The sequence below is a fragment of the Rhinolophus sinicus genome, linkage group LG05, assembly GCF_036562045.2.
Source record: "Rhinolophus sinicus isolate RSC01 linkage group LG05, ASM3656204v1, whole genome shotgun sequence".
NCBI lineage: Eukaryota > Metazoa > Chordata > Mammalia > Chiroptera > Rhinolophidae > Rhinolophus > Rhinolophus sinicus.
In genome coordinates this window covers 160,682,011-160,701,517 of record NC_133755.1, presented here as the reverse complement: position 1 = coordinate 160,701,517, position 19,507 = coordinate 160,682,011, and the positions used below count along the sequence as shown (strand labels likewise).

At 40.6% G+C, this 19,507-nt stretch overlaps 1 protein-coding gene across 3 annotated transcripts in view; it reads right to left on the bottom strand.

The window, feature by feature from the left end:
* ARFGEF3 (ARFGEF family member 3) overlaps positions 1-9,694 on the bottom strand; it is a 151,562-nt gene extending 141,868 nt beyond the window's left edge. For all 3 annotated transcript variants that reach the window (XM_019732728.2, XM_074333628.1, XM_019732729.2), the window contains exons 1-2: positions 9,462-9,694; positions 2,850-2,901 (exon numbers count right to left, since the gene is read on the bottom strand). In XM_019732728.2, the coding sequence (XP_019588287.2) occupies positions 2,850-2,901; positions 9,462-9,546 (137 nt within the window). In that variant the 5' untranslated portion in view covers positions 9,547-9,694. The remainder of the gene's footprint in view (positions 1-2,849; positions 2,902-9,461) is intronic.
* Positions 9,695-19,507: the final 9,813 nt, after the last annotated feature.

Here is a 19,507-nt window from a genome sequence, read left to right as displayed (position 1 = left end):
TATTGCAAATCATGGTGAAACTGAAACTCCTTATATGGATAACATTCTACAATAAATTTACGCTTGCTACCACATAACAATGTTTTCCAGCTATGTGTGTCTTCATTCTTCTCCTTCAGAATATAAAATCTGTGTGCAATGCCCACATCTGCGATGTCTTATTCATACAGCTCCATTCTCTGTATAAAAATGCTGGACTGACCTCACTGCACACCTGGAATTCGATAATGCACATTCCTTCACTTACAAGGATAGCATCATCCGCACTTTATCATAGAATAAAAGCTCCGAATTACATTTCTAATAATGGTGAAGATACGTAATGACACCTATATATACTCATCCACAGCTCCTCATCCAGCATCTTTCTCACCAATTTTGTGACTATCCTATGGGTTGTACAAGATGGCTAGCTGTCCCTGAGGTAAATCTCAAGGCCATGGAAAGCTAACTTTCTAAACATATATCCTTAGGCCCATTAACACTGTATTTTTTCCTAGTCATCTGGCCACACACACACACCCCAAGAGTTAGAAAATACCAGTTGTCTTTTGATGGACATTTCCAACTCACAGACCAGCAGCCTCTATGGTATCATTGTCTTGCCCTAATACTAAAGGAAGACCTTTTACCACAGACCCAGAACCACAGAGAACCTCGTTGGAGGTTCAACAGCCCTTAGGACTGGAAAACAACATATAGAGCAATGTCATTAAACATGTTTGCATATATAGATACTAAGAACATTTTTAAATTCTGTTTATCACACATTTTAAATTGATATTTAAATTTTCATTAAAATTGTAATTAATTGCAAAGGCTATAATTTTAGCATATTGGAATTATTAAAATTTTTCATTAAAACATATATCAGTCATTTAAATGTAGCTAATGAAATCTAAATACCTCTCCAGGATGCAAACCACCTTTATCCACCAAATATACGTGAACAAATTCCCCTTTAACAGTAAAGAAGGCTGCATTGTTCTCTTTTCTCCTTAAACTCGTATTTCCATTCCACTTCCCCACAGAATTTTCTCTCCGTGTTACATGTTTTAATGCTTAAGAGGCTTTTATTAATCTGTGTATTATATTTCTTTGTAACAAAGTATGTATTAAGTGATTTTTAAAAATTTTCCTATGGCCATAAGGTTTAGAAGTATTCAATTTTCTTCTGGTTTGAGTTATAATTACTAAAGACCATAACTGATCCAAGCAACATTAATAACTACTTATAAGAAAGCTAACATGGAAAGTACAATTTTATTGGAAATGCATGGCTAAAGAAATGGACAGAATTAGTTTATTGTTCTCCTGAATTTGTTCGTACACCTATAGATGAATACTCCCTCTTGCTATAACAAGGTAGGATTTACCACCAATCCCATACCATTTTTTTCACCTTTATAGATGTAAACAGTAAGAAACCTTGTTTACATAAATAAGAAGAGAATGCAGAAAACTTATCAAAAAAAATCTTTCAGTCTATTAACTTGTAACCAGATTAAGTCCTCCTTAAATTTTGCTGAAAGCCAAGAAGTAAAAAGTAACCTGCAAAATCCATTTGGAAGCAAATCAGTTTTAAGAAAGGGTACTTATAGGAGTGGGGGACCAGGAAACTGTCTCCCTTAAACTATCCATGCCTTTGTCTCTCTTGGGGAGTCTTCACCTTCTCCTTTGGGCATGAACACCCCAGCTGGCACTCACCTCCTCTAGGCAAGAACGTTGCTGCCAGAATTCTGTCCATTTAGAAGTGTTATGCTCACGAAAGTACACTCGGTTTGATTAGCACATGAATTCCCTTACAATATAGCAGCCCGTAGCAGATACTACATGAGAAGTAATAATTTTTTTAAAAAAGACCAAAAGTTAATTCTTGTTCAATCTACTTGAAAAGAGAGAAAATACCTAATAAATCATCGTGTCTTGACAGTATAGAAATTACATCCAACAAGAGACTGTAAATTCAGTATTTTTAATAATCTCAAAGAAGCTCTGGAAACAATCCAAATGTCTAATAATAAAAAAGCTGTTACACAAATTATGTTACAGCAGCCATATAATGGAAGAACATGTAACATTTTAATTTGAAGAACATATATTGACATTAGAAAATGTTCTTCCTATGGTGTTGACTACAAAAACAAGGAGGAAACAAACTTGTAAATAAAATTTCACATTAATTTATAAATACATGAGTGTGTGGGGGAAAAAAAAAGCCTGTTAAGAAAATCTATTAACTGTTTTCAGTGGTTTTCCTTAGGTGGTGTAATTATGGACTACTTTCTTATTTGTTTTTTCCAAATTTTCCACAAAGGGCACGTTTTTCTCTCATAATGGAAGGAATAAAAGGATGAGGGAAGTGAGAAAAGTGGGGAAATAGGGTCATTCACTGTCTCAGGGCAGGGCTGCTACATGTGGCTACAGAGTGTGTGTGATGGTGTCCAGCTGAGGGGCCCGTGGGAGCTTGAAGCCACCCCACATGGTGGAGGGCCGCATCCTCCTGGGGGGGGGGGGCCCGCACTGTCTAATCCGGAGTAGAAGACACTGTCCAATGCCCATATCCTCACTTAGGTTATAGTCATTTCTCTCCTTGACCATTATCCTTTCACCCCGACCTCCACAGCGCGTTCCTTTGGCTCACTGACCACTCACTCCACAGACAGGTAGAAAGCAGTGCAATCATGTTCCTGTTATGCCAACCTCATGAAATACCCCAGTTCATGGATGCATAAAAGCCGACGGTCAGCAGGTATTATGCTATAAACCAATGAGATTATCTGGGATTTCTGGAAAACACAATGGGCAATGTTTACTTCCATTATATTATACAACTCCAGTCTCCTTACCTCAGCAAGTGTGGAGGGACCTTGACAATGGTATCCACGCCACCCAGGGTTTCTGCAAAAGGAAAATCAAAGTTAAAAATAAATCTGTACAAAATGAGAATCTGCATTGTCTAGAACTTCACTGTTAGTTTCTTTTTTCCTTAGAAGTGTCTATCATTATAAAGTAGTCAATTCTCAATTCTCTGTATGCAAATCATTCATACTTAAAAATCCTTCTCCTTTGGTAGCCTCGAGACCTCCCTGGGGAAGGTTAAAAATCAGGACACATTTCCCGATAGAGACACAGAATGAATAGTTAAATCCCTAGTCTGAACCAGAATGCCAATTTAACCTAGTTACAACTGATTAAAATACTATATTCTTCAAATAGAAATAGAGGAAGGAAAGTTGTTTCCTTGAAACTACAGTTTCAATACCTTAAATGATAACTTACCTGTGAGAGACTCTCAAGTTCACAAAGCGCTTCATGCTCCATCTCATTATTCTTGAACACATTTATGCCATGGTAGATTAAACTTTTTTTTTAATTAAATTTATTGGGGTGACAATTGTTAGTAAAATTACATAGATTTCAGGTGTACAATTCTGTATTACATCATCTATAAATCCCATTGTGTGTTCATCACCCAGAGTCAGTTCTCCTTCCATCACCATATATTTGATCCCCCTTACCTTCATCTCCCACCCCCCAACCCCCACCCCCCTTAAAATCACACTATAATTAGAAACACTGATGGAAGGCTCATCCCCAAATCTCATTAATTCAGTCTGGATGTTCAGTGCTTCACCACTGTTGTGGATTACACACACAACTGCTGCCTCCAATCGTAGAGACAATGAAAAGGTCACTATCCTCTTCCAAGAAAAACCAAGAACAGAAAACTGTTCTAATTTAATAGCTCCAGTTTATCTTCAGTTTTTCAGCTCAAACTGTGTTGACTCCTCTCTTCACTGCTTAGTCAACAAGCCCTGTCAATTTGAGCCATTTTCATCAGGGAAAGAGAAGCATCTCTCCCCACTCTGCCAAGACAGCAGAGGGAACAATGGACAGCAAATGTATCCCTGAGACACAGGAGTAAGAACAGGCCAAAAATGATGATGATGGGATCTGGGCCTGTTGTGGCCAATGGGACAAAACACTGGTATAAGCCAGGCAATCCGTGAAACAGAAAGAGGGAATCAGTAGGGTCAGTGGTGCAGATGCCACAAGGCCATGGGAGGAAGTGGAAGGACTGAGGTCAGTCCTTAAGATAAGACAGAATAATAAGGAAACAAAGACCTGAGCTTCAGGGACACAGAGCAGCTCAAAGGCCACGCAGGTCAGCATGGCAGGGCCTGTGTCCAGGACAACTTGCTGCTGCTCCTCAAGGGGAGGTTCTAATACCCAACAACCAGGTTGTCATAGTTTTCCTCATCAGACAGAAGAGTTTATATTCCACTCAGGATGTGCAACAGTGCCCATCTCTACAAATGCTAAGAAAGAGCTAGAGGGGAAAAGAGAAAAGGAAGTCACGGAGCGGCCATATGAGCCCTAACCATTCATGTAGAGATGTTGAGTAAGTAGCTGCATTGGGGTTTGAATGCCAGTGCACAGGTGTGGACTGGTGAGTAACTGTGGGCATCACAGTCTCAGAAGCGGAACTGAAGCTGTGGGTACGGATGTGTTCAACTCCAGTGGGGTTGGGGGAAGAGAAGAGGGCTCAGGGCTAACTCCTGTGAAACTTGAACATTTAGGTTCGGGAGAGGAGTGGGAGCTGGCAAAGGGGACAGAGCGGCTCACAAGGCATTACAAAAATTGGCCGGGCGTGGTCATGGAGGCCGAGTAAAGCAGGAGTCCAGTATATTCAGCGATGGCCAAGAGGACCTGTATGACAGGTGTGACATGGTGTGCGAGACTGAGGTCTGTGTGTTTATTCTTCACTGAGAGTTGCTGGAATGATGGAGGGAAAAGTCGGATCCCAGGAGTTGAAGAGTGAGTAGACAGTGAGAGTGTGGACTCAATCACTACAGATACTGCAGTGATCACTACAGACTTTAAGAAGTCTGGCTGTGAGGGTAAGAGGAGCTGTAGCTGGAAGGAAACGTGGGCGGGAAGGTAAAGGGAAGGATGGTGGTTGGATAGACCATCTTTCTTCCACTAATTGGTGTCCTAGTCTCTATTTTTCTTTCTCCTCTCCTCCATTTTCCAAATCCATTCTACGCGAAACCCCTGACATATGTAAAATACTAAACGTTTCTAAAATGAGGGCATGGTCCCTTCCAGTTCTAATGTTCTGTCCTTCTATCATGCCATTCCCAGCTCACAAGCTTCTAGGATTGCCAGTTCTCAAAGGAGAATGCCAGTCTTTCAGGCTTGCCACAGGCTGACCGCTCCTTTATTCTTTTCTATTCTCTAGTCAGACCATTTCTTCAATGACAATCAACCCGGTCTTCTATTATATTAAAAGAAGACTGAGTCTTATGTTAATTTTTGCTCCAAAAGATGCATCAGAGCTGATGGTCCGGCTAGGTCTCCTTTTTGGGGAAACATGGTAGCTCAAAATAGAGGAGAGATACATTTATATTCCTTGCCAGTTATTAGGCCACTATTAAGAAAACCTATTTTCAGAGAAGTATCAATAACAAAGTAGAAGATAGTGCTACAGTTAAAATACAAATGGCAATCCACCATATATGATATCACTGTTTGCAGAAGGGAAATACTCCAAAATGTAATTAGTGTGTTAGCTCTGGGTGGTGAGATTACAGGTGATTTTAATTTTGTCTTTATACTGTTCAAATATATTTCAGCATTCTAAAATGAACATATGTAAGTTTTACAAATAGAAAAAATGAACATCACTTAAAACTGAAACAAGTCATTAATGCGTTGATTCATTTATTGAACACCTGCTTCTCATGTTCTAGATGGAGACGCCACAAAGATGCATAAGGGACAGTCCCTGTGCTCAAGAAGCTCACATCTATACAGTCACCATTTTTTATTTTGGTTGACAGGCACCCACTATCCCCCCTTCTGAAGCAGCACCCTAATTCTGTTTTGAGGAAACCATCCTTCCCTGAGCCTGGAATTTCAGTGGGCCTTGTAGCCTAGGCTAAGCCAGTTAGCCCATTCCAGTCCTTAGCTGGAGGCCTGGTTCAAGGACACACACACAACCCAATGGAACAAAGAGAGAACGAGTGACTAGAGGAGCCACACTCTCGAGATGATCCCATGATGGGCTAAGGGAGAGATGACCCCTCTCCTATTATGGTTATAATGGTCTCGAGATGACTCCTCTCTCCTGTGAAGGTCTAAATGTCATGGTGACTGTTCTACCTTATAATGGTCCGAGAGAGAGATGACCCCTTTCTCCTGTGATGACCTAGGTGTGAAGATGACCGCTCTCTCCTATGATGGTTATAGTGGGAGATGACTCCTCTCTCCTGTGAGGGTCTAAGTGTCATGGTGACTGTTCTACCTTATAATGGTCCGAGAGAGAGATGACCCCTTTCTCCTGTGATAGCCTAGGTGTGAAGATTACCCCTCTCTCCTATGATGGTTATAGTTGGAGATGACTCCTCTTTCCTGTGAGGGTCTAAATGTCATGGTGACTGTTCTCCCTTATAATGGTCCAAGAGAGAGATGACCCCTTTCTCCTGTGATGGCCTAGGTGTGAAGAAAGCCCCTCTCTCCTCTGATGGTCTAAGGGGGAGAGGATACCTCTCTCCTGAGGTAGTCTAAGTATACTGATGCCCCTTTCTCATGAGATGGTCTAAATGTGATGATTCGTGAGCCCAAAGCTGTGGAGACTCATGCAGAGCATGTTAGTCACCCCCCAAAAAGCAGAGTAAGGTCCTTGAAACAGTGTCTAGTTCCTGAACCTAACTCAACCCACAGCTAGCCTTCCACGGGATACTGAGTTACTAAAGTGAATAAATTCTGTTTTGCTTAAGTCAGCTTGAATTCTTTCTTTCTTTTTTTTCTTTTTCTGGGTTCTTGAACTCAACATATTTCTCAATTATCCTGCCCCTAGAAGGGTAGCTGTACACACAACCAACTATAATTCAAAGTAGCAGGTGCTCTAGGAAAGTCATAAGGACAGGGTTCTGAACCCAGAGGACAAAATGCTTCAACTGAGGAGCTCAGGGAATGAATGATTCCTATACGACTTGGGTCTTCAGATTCTGGAAAGGGAATTCCTGGCAGAAGGACTAGCATGAGCAAAGGCCGAGAAACGTGCAGTGCACGGTGTGTTCCAGAAAGTGCTGCAGCTTCCTGTGGATTGTTGAACCCTTGGTGGAGAAGCGAGAAGAAAGAAGACTAGGGCTAGATTCTGCAGCGATTCTAATGAATTTACACTTTAATCTGTAAAGAAATTATGGGGGTTGAGGAGAGAAAAGTGTTTTATAGTAAAAAAACAAGTGATGGGACAGTGGAAGAAGGACTGGAGTAGGAAAGAGAACAGGAAATCATCTCCATGCCATTATTATGCTGTATTCTCCCTTCAACATGTCCTACCAAACTTCCACAGGGAGTAAGTATTTTACTCATCCATATACCTCATTGCTCAGGACAGCAGCGGTCTTAATAAATGTCTGAGAAATAACTCAGTAAAGAAAAGCAGGAACCCACAGCTTACCCATTCTTCAAATAAAACCTATTTCAAAAGTCCCACCAGCTCACACCAATACCCCTCAACACCCCGACCCCATAGTCACCCCCTTTTCTTTGATCTTTTTTCCAGTTTACTCATTCTATTTGCACTGTTAATAACTATTTAATGCACTTACGGCTTCTCTCCATAACTAGAGAAAGAAATCACATCTACTCTTACAGTCAGGCTAGACTCTAGTCTCTAAACTTGGACAATCTACCTGTCTCAGCTCTGGACTTCAAGGACCTAAACTCAGCAACACTGCAGTTTAAGGTAAGATGATGAATATCAAAATTCAAATATTAAAAACACTAGATTGGGGCGGCCGGATGGCTCAGTTGGTTAGAGCGCGAGCTCTTAACAACAAGGTTGCCAGTTCTACTCCCACATGGGATAGTGGGTTGCGCCCCCTGCAACTAAAGATTTGAAGGACAACTTGACTTGGAGCTGATGGGCTCTGGAAAAACAGACTGTTCTCAACATTCCTAAAAAAAAAAAAAAGGAAAAAAAAAAAAGCCCCTAGATTATTCTTCTCCCTTTTATCTAAATCTGCTTAAATTACAGCAAAGTAATAATGAATACAAGGGAATAGTATGTTTAAAGCGCAGTCAGGCCCTGCTTTATTATGTTACCCAGCCATCTGTGACCTTTCATTAGAGGCATTTAGGATTCTAGCTCTGAATCACTCTGCTGAATGACAATAGCAAAGGAAAAACAGTACTATGGCTTTAAGAGCCTTGCTGCTCACTTATTTATCTGGTCCATTTTTCTTTAACAGTAAACAAATGGTCAAGTTTTGATTCTGCCTAAAAGATAAACTTCCTCGACAATAGTCTAGAAAACGTTGTGATGGTATGCAGATGTAAAAAACAAAAAACGTGACATTACTATGATTGTACACACACACATACACACCTAAACATATGTGAGTTCAGACCTTCTAAATATTAAGAGTCATCTAAAATACCATAAGAAACCTGCAATGGAACTTCTCTACCTCTTTTCAGGCTGTACCACAGTATAGTGTCATGACAAACACTGATTGATTTTTGGTAGAGAGAGAAGGGATTTTAATTTTAGGTTTTAATTGAGTGGCAACTGAGGAATCACACGCACACTTGGGCAAAGCCAGCGGCCCACAGAGATGCCCTAGTTTCTCCTTGGCCTTTCCTTTTTTTAAAGCATCACCATCACCCAAAGTATGCTCCTGATCTCTCTGCCTTCCCATTCTTGATTGCCCAAATTCTTGCCTGATCGCAATGTCTTTCTGTTTTCTCCGAGGTTGAGTTCTGCAACCTGAGTCTGATGGGAAACACAAATTTACTACGTGGAACTCATTTCAATGCCTGTAGGGCTCACAAAACTCAAAGCCCACCTGTCTGAAGGGGCTGACCACAACGGAATTGCAGAGGTAACACAATCCCACCCGTCTTTTATTTTTCATGTACAATAACCATGAAAGCTAATACTTAAGCTGGCCTCTATCAGGAAAATCAAATTAAATAAGCCATTCCTTCCTGGTTACACTCGCCAATGTTTTGAGATCGGGGGTTGATGGTCCAACTTCCCCCTTCTCCACTGGCGCTCCGGAATCAGGCCCTTGGATTCGCAGCGGCGAATCCTGTCTCACTGGGTGATGAGTGACCATCCTCCAAGGTGCTGGGGATCTGGAGTGGGCCCGCCCGGCGGGGAGGACAGTGGTTCCCCGCTAAGGTTTGTGATAGACCAGAAGGAAGGAGGACGGATGTCAACGGCCGAACCAGATTCTCAAAGCGCACATCAATTCACGGAGGCAACTCTCGGAATTGCGCGAAATGCATCCATAACAGATGCTCAGCAAAAGCCCTCTACGCAGAGGGGCCGTTTCAGCCCCAGCCCGCGCGGCCCTCGGGCTGCAGCGAGCAGCGGCGCCAGCGCCCGACAGGCTGGCAGGTGCCCGGCGCCCCGCGCCCCGCGCCCCGCTCCTTGCGCTTACCCAGGGCCCAGGTGCAGCTCTCTTTGATGGCTTTGTACTTGCTCCCGGACGCTTCCTTCTGCAGCTTCTTCAGGATCTCTTCCATCTTGACCTACGCAGGAGCTCCGCCGCCGACAGCGAGAGGAGAGCGCGAGGCCCGACCCGGGATGTCGCCGCCGCTGCTGCCTGGCCCTGAGAGAGCTAGGCGGCCGCTGCGCCTGCCAGCATCCGGCCCCGGCGCGGCAGCTGATGAATCACGCCCTCTCCATGCCGGGGGCCACGTCAGTGCTGTCGCCCCGCCCCGTCCGCGCAGCGCCCCGCCCGCGGGGGTCAGGTGCGCTACGGGGATGGGGCCGGCTGAGGGCCGGAGGCTGTAGGGCGCGTCCCTGCCCCAGCCGTCACGGCAGGCCGCTGGCGCATCGAGGCTCGCGGAAAGGTGGAGGCGGATGTCCTGAGTTGGCTCGCCCGCCAGGCGTTGGCAGAGCTCAGCCCGAAGGAGCTGCGGGAAGTAGGCGGGGAGGGGCCTCACTGCTGTCCACCTGCACCCCCCGCCCCTGCGCCAGGCTGGCGGAGTTGGGGAGCCGGAGCCCTTCGCGGACCCCCGGCTGCACCCGCTCATCCCCTTTTCCGTGGGTTCACTATTTAGTGAACAGGTCCTTTGGGCCACTCTTCGTGCCAGGTTCGGTGCCAGGCTCGGGCGCAACCTGTGACTAGATTGTGACTCTGCCCAACATGTGTGCAACACTATCGAGTGTGTGTGTGTATGTGTGTGTGTGTTGATAGAAGTTAATATCTCCATTATCACAAGAGGAAACAAGCCCAGAGGCTAAATTACTTCCCTAACCAACAAGAGGTGGACACAAAATACATTGCTGAATCCAAAACCCTTAAACAACAAAAACACTCTCCTCCCTCCCCCCCCCCTTTCCCTATTGTCTTGTGCTGAATTGTTTCCTTCTGGGGGAAAAAAAAAGTGGGTGAGGGGGTGGCACGCAGTGGCTCACCAAGCAGAGGGCTGACTTGGATGGGGGTAGGAGAGGGTGGACAATGAAAGCTTCCCCAATGAAGACCCCTTAGGCTGATCTTGGGAGGCAGATGTGGGTGGCCGAATGGGGGCGGCATTGTGAATCAGGGCCTCAAATCAGAGAAAGCACCCTGTTTCAGTAGCTTGGAGTTGTTGTGATGGAGGCCCTGGGATGCTTGTTGGAGGAAAGAGGGAGAGGAAACAACGAATTCCATTGGAAATCTCATTTTTTCCATTTTGGGAAAGCTGTGATCGGGAGCTAAGAAAGGATTTGAAGCATATTCGTTTTCCTTTAGAAATGTAACTGTAGCAGTAGCGAGGAAGATAAGTTACAGAGCCGTAGACTGGCAGCTGGGAGGGCAGTAAGAAGGTTCTGCAGTAACCTAGAAATAAAGTAAGCCAATGGTGGGGGAAAAGGAATAGAGGAAAATTTAGCAAGGGATATTTAGGAAGTAAAAGTAGTAGAATTTACTGACTGATTGGGTAGTAGCATATGGAATCACACACAGGTTTCTTGTTTGGGAAAGTGGGAAGATGATGGCCCACGCTCCAAGCTAAAAAACAGAGGGAGAGAAACGTTCGGAATCTGGGAGTATGTAAGTTCAGTTTTGAACATGTTTAGGTTGAAATGATAATGAGATATCCATAGGGTGTTTTACTTATGAGCAGGAACACAGGGCAGGGCTCTGTGATAGAAACGAGGATCAGAAAGCTGCCAGGTATCGAGAATTGATATCTAGAATTTGGCAAATATTGCAGGGTGCAGTGGATGGAATGGGAAAAGCAGGATGCCAGGGAGGGAGGTGGGTCCCTGTTACCCTCAAATGATGGGCAGAGTAGCAAGTGCTGGAAGAAGAGGCTGAGAAAGACCAATGAGAAACCCTGAGGTGTGGGAGGGTAGCCAGCAAAGGGGATGTCACTGGCGGGTGTGCAACAGATGGGGGGGGGGGGGGGGGTTGGTCGGGAGTGTTCTGACTGCTCCTTAAGCCCTCTTGGTACTGAAGAGGCAAAACTTGCAAAGTCCCATCCTCCAAAGAGCCTTCTATTCACCATGTACACACCCCATGAAGCCATCATTTGAAGAAAGGTTTCCAGGGCTGCTAAAAAAAAAGTTCAAAAACATTGTAGTAGATAAGGTAATAATGTTAGACTACATTGTTAACTATTTGGAAAATATATATTCAGATCACAACTTTATACCTTATAGAAAAATAAATTATAAATATGTTAAAGAGTTAAATTTAATAATTGAATCTAAAAGGTTTAGAAGAAAATGTAAGTGAATATACTTATCATAATGCATTAAGATTATTTCTAACAAAACAGCTAAAGCAGAAACTGAAAACAGGAAAGGTAAATAGATTTGACTATTTCAATATCTGTAATCTTTATGTCAAAAGTTTGATAAAAAATTAAAAAGCAAATGACACTTTGAAGGGTGGATTGAAGGAGGAAAGAGAGTAAATTACATTTCAATTTCATGTGTGTTTATATTTTTTACTCTTTTAAGAGTATTTATTATCTCTTAATTAAAAACAAATTTACTTAAGATATAAACTAGAAAAACCATAACCATTTCAGAGATAAAAAATTTGATACATGCATAGATTAAAAAACTGAAACAAAAGTTTTATTTACAAAACAATACTGTGAAAAAAAGTTACTATTATGATTTTATTCATTGTTGCAGGTACGCTTGCCTGGTCTTAAATTCTTTCCAGGCTGGAGACATGAGAACAATGCTACATGCACAACCCAAGTGCTTTGTGCTTTGATGTCTATTTCTTCCCACTGTTTTTAGTTATGTTGGTTAAAAATTCTTTTTCACACAAATAAGTTGCTGAAGATGCTATTAATAACAAGATACTACTGTACTTAGCAACTGAAATTGCAAATTTTATCAACTTCTTTAATCTTAATCTAAAATGGTTATAAACTTATAATAATTTTTTAATGTATTTTAATAACAAAGCATTAGTATCCGTTTTTTCTTCGAGCATCAACTTTAATTCATATGTGGATTTAGGATTTTGAAAAACAATGGATCTTATATTCAAATGGTTTTCCTTGATATTTCAAGTTTCTTTTTTGGAAATGTTGGAGGTTTAAACAGACTTGCAATATCATTAATATCTTTAATTTTATTCCACTCAAAGTATCTTCATTAAGAATGTTCTCTTCCGGTGTTGCAAAGTGTTAAGAACATGTAGTAACCATGGTGATTACTTAGAATATATTTTGTAACTGTTCCATATATTCAACATCTTGAAATGTATTGTTACTCTTTCTCAATAGATCCAAATTCAGTTAATTCAAAATATATATATTTTTTAAATGAGCTATATATGCCAATTTTGTTGCTGAAATATCATCTCAAAAATGTTTGTTAAATGAGATTGCTATTAAACAGAAAAATGTGAATCCCAATCTTGAGGTCATAAGGCTTAGTTGTATTTTCCTCATAACAGCCAATAACTCCAAGATAGTATAATGTATATATGTGTTGGACCATGGAAAGGTTAAGCTGCTTTAACAAAGACCCAACAATATTGTTGTATAAAGAACATAGACTTACATTTCTCACTTAAATTGAGTCCTGAGTCAGTGGTCTGTTTTGGTACAGCACTTCCAGGAGGTCATTCACGGACCATGTCCCCTACATCTATCTTACTGCTCCATCATCCCTTAGGGAGTTGTTTTAGTTGTGTAATCAAAGACGGGTCCTTGGCAGGCTGTGTTCCAGCTCATAGGAAGAGGAAGAGAGAGTAGATATTTGGGCCCAGGCCTCAGATGTAGAAGTCACACCCTTCTCTTATTCCATTGGTGAAGACAGTTGCAGAGACACACTCGGGTACAATCGAGTCCATCTGAGCCCTCAGGGCCCCACCACAGCTCTGTTCCTGTGGCAGAGGGAGGAGGATTTGGTGAGTGACCACTGATCTTTGCCACAGCTCTAATTTCTGAACAAAACATATCAAAAAGTAAAGGTTCTCTTAATGAAATTAAACAACTATCACTAGTTTTGTTTTGAAGTTCAAGAGATTCAGTAGAATTCTTAGGATACCAAATCTTTACAATGTGTGAAACAGTGATTCCAAATAGTATTATAGATGGTAGTTTCTAATATTTTAAATTACTCTGCTAAGTTTCCTGGTCATATTTACTTCCATATCACTTGAATTCCATTACAATTTACCAGTTTCATTTATGTTTTTCAAATAATGTATTTTTCCAATTATACAAAGTTACTTAAACCAATTATGTCAAGTTAAATTTAAACAACACAATAAATCCTTTATAAAAATCGTCTTGTCATATATATTTGGCATAAACTGAAAGTGTAAGTAACTTATGAATAAATACTATAAATATTAGTGCTCTCATTAAGAGGAATTACACAACCCATGTCTGCTCATGTCTACCTAATAAGTATTAATTCTATTTTGTATCTTTTGTAGAACCAAAATTTGTTAAAAGATTGTGTTATCACTTAAAGCTATAGTTTTTAAATTTCTCAGCTGATTTATCATCAAGAATCATGTTCACCATATTCATATGTGCCGAGAATAATTTTTTCAGCAACGATGTTAGTAATTTTCTCTTTTGCCACACATATTTAACTAAATATGATAGTATTTTGTTATTAACCTACATGAAATAGTGGTGACATGTTTATGGTTTTTTTTTTCCTTTCTTTGAAAATATTTGAGGGCCTTATCAACAAGTTTGGCTTGCTGTTTTCGAAGTGTTTTTTTTGTTTTTTTTTAAGTAAGATTTTAAATTTTCATTTGCAAGAATATCATTGCAAATAATACATTTTGAGTGGTTTTGAGCATTTTACAAGCTATTCTTAATCTTTATTTAAAAGGTTTGCATTTATGTTTTTCTTGGATAATAGCTCAAATTTTAAAATTTATTGATTAGAGAAACATTTTTCCCAATGTTGTCATTATTTACAGCTTCAGATCTACCAGTTCAACCAGAACATGCTTCTGTGTTTTTCACATCATCATTCTTAAGTCTTCTAATAATGAAATAAATTATTTTAAAGATAATTTATGGAAGATTGATTAAAATGTGCAGTTATTGCAAAGTCAAAAATGCCTAATGGTTATGCCTAATTCAAAACACATTGAAAGTTATTATTTTATAACCAAAATTTGATGGGAAATCTTGATGCCTTTGCCAACAGTGGATCACATTCTTCTAAACTTCACTCATAATTAACTGTAAATTACATTGGCATAAATTATACTCGAAAGCTTTAACTCTTTTGATTCAATTATGATCAAATCCAGAAAATCTAATGAGACACCTGTGAACAGAAGAGTGAATGGCAGGCTGGCTCCCAGCCAATGCATAGTTATTATATCCCCTTTTACCAGTTGTCCCTCTATTCTGTTGTCCCCAGTATTTGCTGCAATGTGGACAGCTCAGATTTAGAATATATGTGTTGCATTCTGATATCGTAGGTTCCACACTACTTCATTTCCAAAAAGAGTATGGGTAAAGACCTGAAATTCGAAAAACACCAGACCAGCAGGCGATTTGAGATTGAAGAGCCTTTCAGTGGGAAGTAGGTTTATACAGTGAAAGAAAGGAGACATAAAGGCAGAAATTGAAGAAGTAGTAGGCAGCAGGCCTAAAAAGTAAAACAAGTATCCTAAGGAGATGAGACAGATGGTATTTAGCATATAGATAGAGTCAATGTCCCAGTGAGGGGATGAAGGCTAATCTACAGACAAGCAGAGGAAGAAAGAAGACTGGGTTTTGATGGCTTCTACTTTGTTGATGTGGGGAGAGGAATTTGTGGGAGCTATGTCGGATGGCTTCTGTTTTCCTTGTGAAACAGGAAGACATTCGTCGAGTGTGAGAGAAGGAAAGAATAGATGGAAGACCAAAAATTTGGAAATGGGAAAGAGAGGTGAGTACGGTTACATAGATGGCTTTCTTGTAGTGTTGAGGGCCCAAGCAAGTCCCTTGTTTATGAACATTTAGGAAGCAGTCCCAATTCAGCAACCTTTCCAAATCTGGTAATATCTAATGAATTTGCTATTAAGTTGACCCTTGAACATTGAAGGGGTGAGGTGTGCTGACTCCTGCACAGTGGAAAATCCACATACAATTTTTGAACCCCCAAAACTAAGTCGATCCTGGGTATCTGCAGAGGAATTGGTTTCAGGACTTCCTAGGATACCAAAATCTGCAGATGCTCAAGTCACCTATGTAAAATGGCATAGATCACTGCACACAGTCAGCCTCCCGCATCCACTGACTCCCAACCACAGATCAAAAACACTACAGGTATTTATTGAAAAAAATTTCCGTATATGTGGACCTGTGCAATTCAAACTCATGATGTTTGAGGGTCAACTGTACTTCAACCCTGACCTCCAAGGTTGACAATGCTAAATCCGTATTTCCTGCTCAATTCTCCCTTCAAGCTTGTTTTAACTGATATTCAAATCATTGGTCTTTTCACTTAATTCTGATGCCTAATTCCCAATATACTAAAGAAACTTGTTTGCAATAATAAGTCTAACCCAAACATGCACCAGTATGATCTGGAAGTAAAATAAATGTAGTTTTGGATGAAATTCAGTTTTGCATTAAACTCAGCCTAGAAAAATAATATTTAATTTGAATATTTAAATAATATTTAACATAATATTTCATTTGAATATGGTGGTCTTGAGCATTTAAAAAAGTAAATAATTATTTTTAATATATTTTAAGCAATTTGTGTAAAATACAGTATTAAAGGAAATTTTTTCCATATTTAAGGAAAAATTTAAATAGCCCGAACTAGATAATATTAATAATTATTAACATTGAAAAATTCCTTTATTCACAGAACATTTCTCTATTTTAGTAATAATTAATATATACTTGAATATGATACAACTGGACTTTTGCTTTTGGCTATGTTATAGCAGCTTGTATTAGAACAACTATCCTGCTGAAAACAATTATAAAACTGGATTTAAAAAATTAAAAACAATTACTTAAAGGCATCAAAAACAACCAAAGCAGCCAGGACCAGAAGGGCCAAGATCCTGGATGAAAGGGTAATGCACAGAAATGACCTAGATGTTCTCTGCTGTTTTTTCCCTTGGAGCATTTGCCAGCTTACAACATAGTGCATAGAGGCCAAGTTGAAATGGTGGCCTACAGATGTCAGAGTTCTCAAGGTTTGGGAAGACAAAAATTGGAGTTCCGAATTACTAAGGCAATTATAACTTGAATGAAGTTGTCAAGGAAAGGAAATCATATATAGTTAAAGCTACATAAATTATACATAACATTATAAACAACAAACAACCCCCAAAGGCTTGATACCTCTTGGTTAATAAAATTTTAATGAACAGCCTTTCTCATACCATGATATATCTATGTGTGTAGATGTGTATATATATGAGTATAGGAGGTCTGACAATTATGTTGGCGAACTTGTTGCAACGATGTTGCTAATCATTTTTGATATCGGAGGGATTTTTCATTATGAATTTGTACCAACTGGACACTCAACTAAGTTTACTATTTGGAAATGCTGAAAAGGCTGCAAGAAAAAGTTAGATGACCTGAACTTTTCGCCAACAATTTATGGCTCTTGCCTCACGACAATGCACCTCACAGCACTGTCTGTGAGGGAGGTTTTAGCCAGTAAACAAATAACTGTATTGGAACACCCTCTCTACTCATTCCCAATGACATCTTTCTTTACCCAAAGATAAAGGACACATTGAAAGGAAGACATTTTGATGACATTCAGGACATCAAGGGTAATATGACGACAGCTCTGATGGCCATTCCAGAAAAAGAGTTCCAAAATTGCTTTGAAGGGTGGACTAGGCATTGGCATTGGTGCAAAGCTTCCAAAGGGGAGTACTTCATAGGTGACCATAGTGATATTCAGCAATGAGGTATGTAGCAATTTTTCTGGATGAGTTGGTGAACTTAATTGTCCAACCTCCTATATCTGCATTTCAGCCATAAAAAAGAATGAAATTTTGCCTTTTGCAACAACATGGATAGACCTCAAGGCATTATTATGACATTATTATTATGCCAGGTGAAATGAGTAAGAGAAAGACAAATACTGTTTGATCTCTCTTACATGTGGAATCTAAAAAAAATAACTCATATTCATAGTTATAGAGAACAGATTGGTGGTTGCCAGAGGTGGGGGTTGGGAGGCGGGGAGAAATGGGTGAAAAAAAATTTTTTTAATTTTTAAAAGAAAATAAAGGGAATTTGTGAGATCATGTGATCAAATTAAAGGACACTATTTTCTCAAATTTAATTAGCTATGCATATTGCTATAAAAACCAAAATCAAAAAGCAATCAGTCTTAAAACCCACAACACTTTTGACGATTCTTATTACTCCTTTTGTTGCTACCACTTAAAGGAAAATGTGGTGTTGTTTGTTAGCCTCTTGCAATTTCCAGTGAGAATGAGTGAGGAAAGTCAGAATGAAAGTTCAGCTGGGTTTTGGAAGGCACACTATGAAAATGACTTGGTTGAATATATTTATTTTACAGAAAAGACTTCTAAGGCAGAAGCATGTTAAGGAAGTTTTCATTTACATGGTTAGCTACCCGAGAGCTTGAATGAGAACCCTGACTTTTTGAACCAATGCTGTAACCTTGGGAAGCTCTATTATTGTCATCTCTCAAATATTTATTATCCTTGGGGCCCAAAGTTTATATAAGTTCACCTGCGTGCAGTTGTCTTTCCTTCAACAAATATGTTGGAGAGGAAATTTATTGCCACATATAAAAATCAGAAAAATCCTTATGGAATTACATGTCGATTTCTTAGGTACGCCTGAAACCATCTTCACATAACCCTTTGCAAATTCAATTCTGAAAACTGTGACTTAGTTCATATTTGGAAAAACAAAAACAAACGATTAGAAGTTCCTCATACTTGATCTATTGTTCCTGTGAGTCACATAAAGATGTGTCAGAATGAGCTACTATAATAACGTCCTTACAAGAAGTTCAATCGACTGTGATTTAGTGAACCTTTCCATTCCATACATTGAAGAAAGTGTCTTTTGCGATCTTGGATGAAACATAGATATACTGTTTGCAAAGTTAAAGGAGACTTTACACTACTCCACACAGTATGCTTTGCGAAGTGCAGCGTTCTGTTGAGGTAATTAATGTACTATTTCAGATGGTGACTGCTACTGTTCTTGCCACGTGGGAGCCAGGCAGGGGTGGAAATCCCTGCTTCTGCAGTTTGTAGCGGCTGAGAGCTGCCACCCCCACACCCCAGCCTGCCACAGCAAAAGGAGCTCTTGCAGGAGCCGAGCGGCTCCTTGCTCCAGGACTATTTTTGACAGCAATTTTCTCAGGCGCAGGCACCCAGTGCGGATGCGCCTAGCGCTGACTCTTTAAGCTTGCACTGGTGTGTGCAGACTGCATATTCCTCTCAATTCTTTCTCCAGGGACCTCTCCCCTCCTTGGCCCTTACACCCCATCTTCGCACCTCCGACTTCTCTCTGAATCGCCTCGGTGGGCAGGGTATGCCCCAGCACGTCCTTGGAGCTTTGTCCTCTAGAGACCCCTGCTAAAGAGACAGTTTGTTCCTGCCTCCCAAAATACGGGTTTCCGGGGGATGAGATGCTCCCTGCCTCGGGCTCCTTTCTCTACTGCTCTGTAGTAAGCAGTGAGGGCTTTGGGATCAAGCTATGTAGGAGAGGTCTTAAGTACAATTGACACCTAACTCCTTTGGGAGCTGAGGAAAGGAGAGAAGGAACCGTCTGGGTGTGTGTGTGTGGGGGGGGGGGGGCGCTGTGTGTGTGTGTGTGTGTGTGTGGTTCGTTCCCAGGCTCCTGATGACCCAACTTGAAAGGAGAATAACGCCCCCTGAGGCTTGCACTAAGAATACGGTATTTTGAATAATGAATGGAAGAGAGCTTTGTAACTACTTAGGGCAACAAATCCGCTAAATACCTTAATTCTCATGTTTTACCAAACTTTGCTCTTCTGAGTGACATAAATCAGTCGAGCAAGTTGTAACCAAATCCCTGC